Source organism: Schistosoma mansoni, chromosome 7, assembly GCF_000237925.1.
Source record: "Schistosoma mansoni strain Puerto Rico chromosome 7, complete genome".
NCBI classification, from domain to species: domain Eukaryota; kingdom Metazoa; phylum Platyhelminthes; class Trematoda; order Strigeidida; family Schistosomatidae; genus Schistosoma; species Schistosoma mansoni.
Window position 1 is genome coordinate 7,058,480 of NC_031501.1, and position 11,183 is coordinate 7,069,662.

Sequence of the window (11,183 nt, forward strand, 5' to 3'; positions counted from 1 at the left end):
CCGAGAGTGTGGATAGCCCACTCTTCCTCTTCTATTGCTCTCACATAGCCACGCGTATACAGCAACTGCTAGGGAAGTTCTACTCACTGCATTCTCGAGGCATCACTGTTGTTTACGAAATTGAGTTGACGAAAAGCGAATGTCTTGCGCTTTAACAGGGTTGATGGATATGGAGTATCCAACTAGGGGAGTTGGAAAACCCTCATTACAAACCATTGGGGAACATGGGCTTCAGGAACCTGAGGGAACAAATGGTGTATGAACCAATTGTTGATCACCGGTTAACATGGGACTGCATCTCCTTACGTTGCTCCACTACGACGACTCCGAGTGTGGCCATCTAAGGAAACCACCTGCTTTGACCTGTGATCTCGAGCAGTACCACAGCCCACATACAGATCAAGTAACTTGTGTAGTCAGGTCTGAATTCCTTTATAAAGTATAAAATATGTCAAGGTATTGAGTAAACCTTGTTAAAGCATCAGTTATAATCATATGTTCCCCCTTTTAGAATGAAATATATCATTTCAATTCAGTAATTAGTTAATCTTATTCTAATAATAACACATAATGACATATATGGATTTATGCCTTTATTATTTCATAAAAATGTTTACAATTCACATTCATCAACCTTGTTTTACATTGTGATATAATGTGTGTATTTGATTTGTAGTTATATCTTTCTTTTTTTTTGAAAAAAAAAAGAGAAACGAGGGTACAACTGTTACTTAGCAACTAAAACACACATACACACACAAACACACGTACGTCCATGTTTATATATCCTGCTAATCATATTTGTTTGTTTATCGATACCGAATTCCACCGGTTATATAAGGTGGAACACGTTTACTCCAACGAAATCTATCTTTATAATTGAAATGTGTTGTATGATCTTTATGCATTGATGGTGAATATCGTCCAGGTATTTCTGGATAATCATCTTCTAAGTCAAATGTGCGAAAATTGGGCGGCTTCATTTTAAAAACAAAAAAAAAGAAAAGAAAAGAGATGAAAAAAACAATTTGTGAGTAGATTGTTTATCATTGAAAATATAAACAATTTCTGTAATTATCAAAGTTTTGAATAATGGCTAACAGTTGAATTCAGGGTGGCATAACATATCGAAAGCTTTCATAAACGATATTCATCTCAGTCAGCTACAATGTAGGACTAAGCACATTATATGCATCGGTCCAAGTTGCCATACCTCATTAACACAACAAGATCAATACCGAATTCATAGAAGTAATTGATTTAATGGTGGTAATATATAAAAGAAAGATTGTATATAAGGATATAGTACAGGAAGAAAGACAGATATGAAGTAATTTTAATCTCATAATTTAAGTGAAGATAAAGAGTATATACACCTACGCCATTGTGATCGATTCTGAACCATGTCACACAGAGTCTCCAACTATTGGTTACGATAGTCACGTGGACCCCAACCAAGTAGTCTGCATCTAACAACATAGCTCAGACTTGAAGTTAGTGATTTCAAGCACTTATGCCATGATTTGGTTTGGCCGCCCCTAACACTCTTCCAGCCATCGCCAATACTAGTTAGCTTAGCGCGTCGTGGTTCTCGGTGTTTAGGCATACGTAATACGTGGCTCAACTATCTCTGTGGATGAAGATTCATTACCTCATCAACTGATTTACCATCATTCCCTAATACCCTGTGTCTAACCTCACTGTTACTTACCTGGTGATCCCAGCTGATGTGACCAATATTTCTAAGGCATTTGTGGTCAAATACTAGTGACTTATGAGTATCTTCTACTCTTAATGGCCATGTTTCACAGCCGTAAAGTAGAACAGAGTGAACTGCTGTGCAGTATACTCGTCCCTTACCTGATAGATGGACATCTCGTCTTCGCCATAGGTGACGTAAGTTGGCAAAAGCCAAACGAGCTTTTTGAATCCGTGCAGAGATTTCGTCAGACACCAACCCATTAGGGTTGATCAGACTTCCAAGATAAGTAAATTTGTCGACGCGTTCGACTACTTCACTCCCTATCTTTAGTTTAGGTGTTGATGCAGATCAGTCCAGAAGAAACAATTTACATTTGGATGGGAAGAAACGCATCCTAAACATCCTTGAATTGTTACTCAGTTCTAAGAGAACACTGTATTTTATCAGCATCATCTAATACGTTATTACTAAACATGATTAAAGAATTAAACAGAATTAAACATCTACACATTCATGATCATTTCAAGTTATCCATAATAATTATGTAACATATTACAATCCATTGAGTAAACGATTCAAATATTTAGTTAAATAATAATGAAAATCAAAAAAAGAAGAAAAAAAGAGTAAAGAAAATATTCTATTGTTTAAAACAAATCTTTTATTCAATGTTTCAATGATTTGTAACTTCTTTTCTGAAAGGGGGGTAGGGGGTGGGTTGTTGGGTTGAGAAAGGATATTTAACCTATGATGTATGAATCTTTCAATGTTTTTTTTGTTTTTTTTTTGAAAAAATTCAACAAAATTGTTAAAAATAGTTACTTATTATTATTTTTTTTCAATATTCTCTTATTTAATCAATAAAATGGAATCCGGTCTAAGTTGTTACATTCCTCTACTTTTTTCTCCTTTTTCTTTTTTCTTTTTTTTCTTTTTTTACAAGTATGAAACTGTTTTCTTTCTATTTTGTGAATGATTTTGTTATAAATTAAATATTCACTTTTTTTCTTTTTTTTTCTTTTTTTTGGTATATATGAATAAAGGAAAAGAAGTTATGTAACAGAGGTAGGATGAAAGTATTTTTTGCTTCTTTTATTTATTGTTCCCCCCCCCTCAAAAAAAATGATAGTCAGTATTCTGAGATGGTGGAGAAGATTTGTAGCTCAGGTTGGTGATTTTGATGGAGTTTTGTTCTCAGAGAACAGAACAGAGAACAAAGAGAACAAAACTTTATCAAAATAGTTAGTATTCATTCAGTAAAGAATAAAGAAGCATCTTTATGTTACTATTTGAAAGAATAAAAATTTAGTGGTATTTCCGTTATGTTATATATAAATAATTTAAGTTGAATACTGATTTATAAACTGTTAATATAGAAACTTAACTAGCTACTTGACTACAAAACACCATAAGTGAATATATGGCTTTTACTACACTCTCTGTCTTCCCTTAAAGTCACTAACTTCTAGTCTAAGCCATGTTGGTAGATGCAGACTACTTGGTTGGGGTCCACGTGACTATCGTAACCAATGGTTGGAGACTCTAGGTGACATGTCTCAGAATCGATCACAATGGTGTAGGTGTATATACTCTCTGTCTTCACTTAAATTATGAGATTAAAATTACTTCATATCTGTCTTTCTTCCTGTACTATATCCTTATATACAATCTTTCTTTTATATATTACCACCATTAAATCAATTACTTCTATGAATTCGGTATTCATCTTGTTGTTCTAATGAGACTATGGCAACTTGAACCGATGTATGTATGTGTCTGGTCCTACGTTTTAGCTGACCGACTGTCTACCTTGAAAGATCAGTCCAAATTATCAAAGAATAGAATCTATCTATATCTTCAGAAAACTATGCCAAATCTCTTACTTACCATTTAGACTTGAGCTGGTATGTTTGATTGACCCAGCGTATCATAATAATGATTATACCTATTATGAGTTTTTTTAAAGGTTCACTATGAAGAACTAACAAGTGTTGAGATTGTATGAGGTACATAATACATTATGTATTGAATTAGTGCTCTCAAAGTATCGTGATCATTTAGTATCCTAAAGTTTATGAGCCTAATCTAAAATGGAATTATGTGTAATGGTAACATTTAAAAACCAGTAGGAAACAGTGATCTACTGATTTCTTAATTCGAAATGTCTACAATGTGAACCAATAGTTATGATGTACTAGCCTGAAAGAATAGATATGAAGTTGTGGATGTAAATCTCCAAGGAATCTCAAAACTAGGAAGGAAAACTTATTTCATACTTTTTTATTTTTAGTACCTTACCAAATTAATATCTGTTCGTAATGCTTCAAACATGAGATCATACAATAGTTAGCCTACATACGCAACAATGTCTTTTATAAGAAGTTTCAAGCACAGTAATCTTTATAGAATTTAGATTTATATAATGAATCCATCAATTTTAGATCACTATTGAAAACCTGGAAACACTGGACGGTCGTTTAGTTCTAGCACGGGACTCCTTGACAAAACGCATCCACGATCGCACATTTGGGACTCGAACTCACGACCTTCAGTTTCACTGGATGCCGATACAGTGGTCTAGAGGTTAGTCGTCCACGCGCGAGAACGAGGGTCCTGCATCTGATTCATGCGTGAAGGATTCTAGGTACACACTACTGAGGAGTCCCACATTAGAACGAAACGTCCGTCCAATGCTTCCAGAATTTTAATGTCTGTCTAAAATTGATCCATTCTTGAGATCAATCTCAACTCGAAAATCTCCACAACCCTATAGCTGATTAACTGATAACCAGGAAAATTGTAAACACTAGTTTATATTGTTATTCAACAAGATTTTACCCATTTGTTTATTACGAAACTTTTCTATTTCTATGGTAATGAGAAAAACAAACCATTATACATGTCTAATTTGACGATCTTTGTTTTGAATCATTGTCTTGTTTATAACTAACCTAGATGAACTGTTCAATTGAACAGAATACTTGTGACGATTCACTTTTAATTAATTACCATAGAAATGTATGTACAACCATAAGTGTGTATCACATGATAGTACCAATTTTTATCAGAAGAAAACATTCAGCTACTTATAAGTAGATAAATGATGATGGAATAAAAAAAAATGGTATACATTTTTTAAGGAAAATCGGGGGGGGGGGAGGGGTAAACTTACAAATTGACTTTTCACAGGATTATACCAACAGAAGCTCACTAGAATTTAGGGAAGAAACAAACATTTAAGAAAAGAATGTAAACAGAATGGGAATTATAATTAATGAAATCAGGAAATAGTGAGACTATAATTTATGAACGAACCAATCAGATTTATGATAACAATTCTTGAATTTTGGCGCGAAATTCATTTGTACATTTGGCTAAATCGAGGTTTGTCATTATAGCTGATGTCATTTCGTAATCAAAACCCTGAAATCATCTAATTTCTAACCTTAACCATCAACTATAAATCACTATTCAAATTCCTCATACCGCCCTATAATCCTTATTTACTCCTTGTTAGTTGGGGGACATCTTCAAGGTCATTTTGGTATCTCTCAAAGGACGTCCATAAATCATAGTCTCACCGCGAAAAAAATTTGAAAAAGGTAATAATAATAACAATGACCAGACTTAGATGTATTCAACAGACTGTAATTTGCTAACGACATTCATTAATTCATTTGTGTATAAATTAACGAATTCACCATTTACATCCGGAATGAATATTTACGGACTAAACGTCTAACTTGAACACTAAAGTATTTTAATAATGCAAATTTGCTTTTGTACTTCCTTTCTTGAAAAAAATCCAATTAATCATCAATGTAGTGTAATTTGCATTTTAACTCAAATAAATGGTTAAACTTATGTCTGTATGTTGTGTATTGCTCATTGAATTTTAGACTAAAATAACTTTATGGAAAGTGAAGGATTCATCAAAGATCCTGTAGTGGCTGGTCTGATTGTTCGGTCCACATAACTTATTCAACCTTTTTGATGAACCACTTTATTCGTTTTTCCTTGAATCACAGTTTGATCTTGTCACTTAGTCGCTTATTAATCTTGACTATTTTTATGTAAGCGTATGTGTGTGCACTTTTTATCCTATTCATAACATGTCTGTAACTTATTTTTGTGCGACAATAAATATCAATTAACGCTTGATTAAATCGAGTTGGCTCAAACGCCTTCTTCATCGTACTTCATTTCGTTTTGCTCTATTCTCTTTGCTTCTCCGATCTGCTTCGCTCTTCTCTCTTCGTTGCATCTCTCTGATTGCCTATTCAAGTCAATAATGAGTGCATGAAATATACATATTCAAAATCTATTCTCGTATTTGGCTTATTTAATTTCGTTATTGACTAACAAGAATTAAGTCGATGCTTATATACGACGATTGGCAACATGTATATTTCTGATAGCAATCAACATACAATCCATTTGGAGCCAGATTAAAGGCCATTAAAATATCATTCCACACATATATTTATAAACATCTACGTTTCTCTAAACTAATCACAATTGATTGATCACTGGGTGGTGATCGGTCGCGGCTCGAATAGCTCAACGGTAACGTCTCTGACTGTGAAGCTGGGTGGAACGGGGCCGAATCCGTCAGGGAGCACCAGTTACCTCAAGATTACAGGTACACCCTGCTGATACAAATGATACAAATTTTTACAATCTACTAATATAATGCAATCAAATCGGAATATTTCTAACTTACCATAGTCATTCAGCAATTGGTTTAGTCAACTAACTTAATGAATAATTTGTAAATTTACTCAGTATCTTCATACTTAAATAGTTAGATTGTGGTGGTCGGTATCCGATACTATCCTTAAACTTCGTATATTGTTCGTCCTGATAACCGTTACTAGATAATGCCCCAACGGTGTATAAATCAGAAGGTAAATACAATGTGTTGATTGCGTTGATTATTGAACCATGCACAGATATCCAAAATTACAGGCACGTTAAGCAAGCATGAAAGAGCAGTGCCATAAAGCAAGCGAATGAGCGTGTGAGTGATTGAGTCAATGAACGGGTGTGCGAGTCAGCGGGTCAGCGAGTCAGTGAACAGGATTAAAATGTTCATATATATACATGGTGAAATGAATGAATCAATTAAGCGATTAATAGTAAGGCTAGCAAAATGAATACATGCATAGGCAGTAAACAATGCTCAAGCTTACATAATAGCGGTACAATAATATAGATAGGTTACTATTATACGGATGACTCTGTTCGTTAAATAAGTTAACAAAAGGGCTTAACCAAATGAGACATAAACAAACCCAATTGTATGTGAGCTGCTATAAGATATTTTTCATGATAGATGATAGACAGATATCGTTTGGTATATCATTTACAGCCTAAATAGGTTGAAAACTGATTTTATTCACCTTTGACATTATTTTAACAGTGTGCAACTATAACACATGTATAAATGAAAACCTAGAATTTTATGATCTTTCAATTGTCATTCTACTTTTAGAAAACTAAATTAGAATCATAGGGTTCAAAATTCCAACTCTGTAGCTTAGTCCAATCCTCAGCCGATATTATTAGTGAGTTACTGTCGAACACTGCAATATATCAGATAATACTTAGGAATACAATATTACTTACTTACTTACGCCTGTTGCCCTCGGAGAAGCTACAGGCGGAGTTTCGGAATACAATATATTTTATAGAAATTAGTTTGTATTGATAGTGAATTTGAAATTAAACGATTGTAATCTTCAGTTTTTTAATGGTACCTTTAGTTAATTTTGATCGTTATGGGAATTTACTTTTAAGTCAGGTTATAATCATCATAAATATTTGTTATTAGGAATTTTCTATTGTACTTTTTTCTGTCTGATTATAGAAGGAATGAATGTTAACCTGATACGTTTGCATAGCCTTTAATCATTCATTTGGATCTTTTAGTACGTTATGCAATCCAAACTGTCTCCTAATCTGATTTTCAAGTGTTCAACCTAACCCATGCTTTTGATTTACTGAAATTCTTCTGACCGTCTGAAGACTGTGACAGCTTTGAGGCAAAGTTCCACCACATACTACTTACAAGTACTGTAGTGAGTAGCGTCCACCACGCTGGTACTTAATAGCACTACGTTGTCCATTGACAGTTATTAAATTTATTTATATTTAGTGCCAAGGAAGTTGAAGTATTGAAAGTGTGAATATTTTTTCGATTGTATCGAAGTCTCGTAGTCTCCATCTTCATACATGAATTGGAGGAAGTTGAAGAGCAGTACAGCTAGAAGAACGAATGTTATTTATTATTGTTGTTAATATTTCAACTTTCTATGCCATTTAGACTGTTTCAGCCAAGTAATACTCTGTACAAATGATCGTTAATACAAAGATTGTATCCTGTAAAACTATCCATTTGATTTTTGTATTAACGATTAATCAATAGTGTTCCGAGTTTCGAATGTTGGCCGTCAGTATGTTGACTGGAACATATGTCTTAGTATCGAATACAAACACTTACTACTTACTACTAAATAAGCTTTAAATATTTTACTGAAGTTAACTCAGCAATCTTTTAGTTAGGTACTATTGTGGTGTGGTCTACTTATATCCACATAGGTAGTATATGTTGATGGTCAGATATAGAATGTATTTTGACAAAAGATCGATAAGGAAAAGAACTGAAATGAAGCGCAATTGGTAGGAAAATGCAAGAATAATAAAATCAGAGAAGATGTACTGATATTTGCTGAAGGAACAGTGAAGATTGAGACATTGTTTGTTATTTTGCAAATAAACTGCTGACTGTATGGTTATCAGTCTTTAATTTTTGCCTAAATACATTCAATTGTCCCCACTCGTGTTCTTGTTCACTACACTATCATAAGTTCGATCCCTAACAGAATGATGAGTTCAAACTAGGAGGTAACACACTAGATTAAGATAGGTTCCTATTACTGACCGATAAATAACAGCTACAATGTAAACCAAATTTACGGCTACTCTAAACACAAAGATCAAAATAAAAGGGAAGTAAATACCCATAAATAACATAGCAACAAGACTCAAATATATGTTTTGAGAGAGTCTCTATCAATAACATATACTTGATATGATGATTAGAAGACAAATACAATTGAAAGGCATACTACTTCCATAAACAAAGCTTATTCACTTGATCAACATATATATCAAACCAACACTTCTCTAAATATATACAACTATCATACGATGTAATATATTACTGATATACTTATATCCAAGAAGTATACTTTATAACTTTTCTAGTTTTCTATTTTGCGTGATATGTCACCATTTTGTATATATAAGAAAAAAAACATTCACATCTATGGTGTAAAGTTTATATAAACTTGTTAGACAAACAGTGAAAAACAATATGCAATATTATAAGCAAAGATGAATAGTGGATAGCAGTGAAATCCTGGACGCGTGTTTCGTCCTATTTGGGACTCGTCAGTTCGATTTATCTACATCTCAAAGTCGATGTTCACTCTGGGACTCGAACCCAGTACATCAATTGGAAGATTCAAACTAATAATACCAAGTGAATTTGAACTTCTCTCCATTGCACAAGCAAGTGACTATCAGGACTCAGTAGCTAAGTGGATAACGTGATGGCGTTTGAAGAAGACGGTGAAAGGTTCGAGTCCCAGAGTGATCATCAACTTTGGGATGCATGCCCATCTATCTGACGAGTCCCAAATAGGACGAAACGAGCGTTCTGGATTCCAGTGCTAGCCACTATCCATCATTGCTTATAAAGTTTGTGACTTAAGGCAATACCAAGGCCATTCGCACATATATCAATAAGAGACTGATCAATTGCAGTCCCAAATAACAATAGGAAGATTCAAACAAACAATACCAAGTGAATATAGAATATTATTCTATTGGTATATTTTTCCCTATTAACTAGTTATATGTTTTCTTTTTTGCTAAGATGGTAGGTTTGTCGAGATTGATTTAATTTACAATAAGACTTGAAATTGTTCGGAAAAACATAATGATCAAGTACCATTAAAACATATCTTACATACTTTAATATGAAGCTTCTCGGTTACCATTTATACCAGTGATGATGAACTTACTAGAGATGAAATTCAAAACTTTCAATCCTCTTCATGAGTATGTTATCTTCAGGTTATTGAGATGATGTCCGATGGAATGTATTTCAATCATAAACATTTACTATATACCATTCTTTAAAGTAATGATAATAATGACCAGTATTATCGTTTATAATCTATTTATATCTTTGTCATTCTCTACGAGTCATCCATTAATTGTTATGGACTTTCTCATCTAAATCTTAACGATGACCAATAGAATGTAATCATGCTGGATGTAACGTAAACCTTACTCATTAATAGTACCGAAAGGATAGTTTTACCAAATGACTGATCATCTAAGTGTAAACCAATAAAAGACAAATCAGTGATTATAATGTGATTCACTTTCTACGGCTCTTGAAGATCCTATGGTCGATCACTAGTGCAATCATAGGTACACATTACTGAAGAGCCTTACACTGAGACAAAATAATTATCCAGTGTTTTGTGCTGTTTGCTATTAATATTGACAGATATAAGTAGTATGTATCATCAATCAAAAGTAAAATGTCTGGTGGCAAAAGGTTAACAGCATGAAAGAAAAGAGAACGAGAACATAAAGTGATTGATGTGAAAACAAAGAAACAGTCAAGTCTGAGATGATTGATTGACATTTTGCATATGAAGTAATTACTGTATGGTTCCCAGATTTGACTAAGACGTTCTGTAATGTTGTATTCGGATACATTCGATTGTCCCCACTTGTATTCTTGTTGTCGGTATAAATTACATACAGCTTATGTACAAGAGGAAATCTCAAAGAACGGCCCCCCCTTAATTTTTTTTTTCAATCTTCATCAATTCTCATGGAATAGTTCAAACCGTTTTGAATATTTTCCTTGATTGTTGTCATTGATAGTTGAGGTAAATTAGTTTGTTTATTTTGATGGCGTAAATAATTTTTTAAGGTTATTACCGATTTGTAATTACTTCACAGTTGTGATGGTTATTTGTTTGTTTGTTCTTTGTTACCCAGGAAATTGTCAAGATAAGTTAAACGTTTCCTCCTTGGATTATTTTGTATTAACAATTTACAATTTATAGGTCACTGATTTCGTCATAAAAAGAAAAAGAAGATAGCAATCTATGCGTACTGTTTTGAGGTCTTAACATACACATTTACATTTCAAGGTGTACAATAATTTATTTGAATGGATTGTGGAAACTATTTCAGTAATATAGAGAAGTGGAGAAGATTTGTAGCTCACGTGGGTGAGTTTATGGTTTGCTTTAGTACCGGGTCAATTTCAAAGAAAAGATTAAATTATTTTCGAACAGATGAAAGGGATAGATACTCTAATAGTCAATCTTATGTGCCATCTAAAATAAACCTGCTGTAGTACTGTAGTATGTATGTATGCTCATTTAAA

At 33.4% G+C, this 11,183-nt stretch overlaps 1 protein-coding gene across 1 annotated transcript in view; it reads right to left on the bottom strand.

Moving 5' to 3' along the window:
- Positions 1–579: 579 nt before the first annotated feature.
- The window catches only part of Smp_134550 (hypothetical protein), a gene marked incomplete at its 5' end in the record, with an annotated part of 18,802 nt that continues 8,198 nt past the window's right edge, over positions 580–11,183 (bottom strand). Inside the window, 2 exons of the mRNA XM_018798732.1 lie at positions 580–977; positions 4,875–4,912. Coding sequence (XP_018653644.1) covers positions 810–977; positions 4,875–4,912 — 206 coding nt within the window. The 3' untranslated portion in view covers positions 580–809. The remainder of the gene's footprint in view (positions 978–4,874; positions 4,913–11,183) is intronic.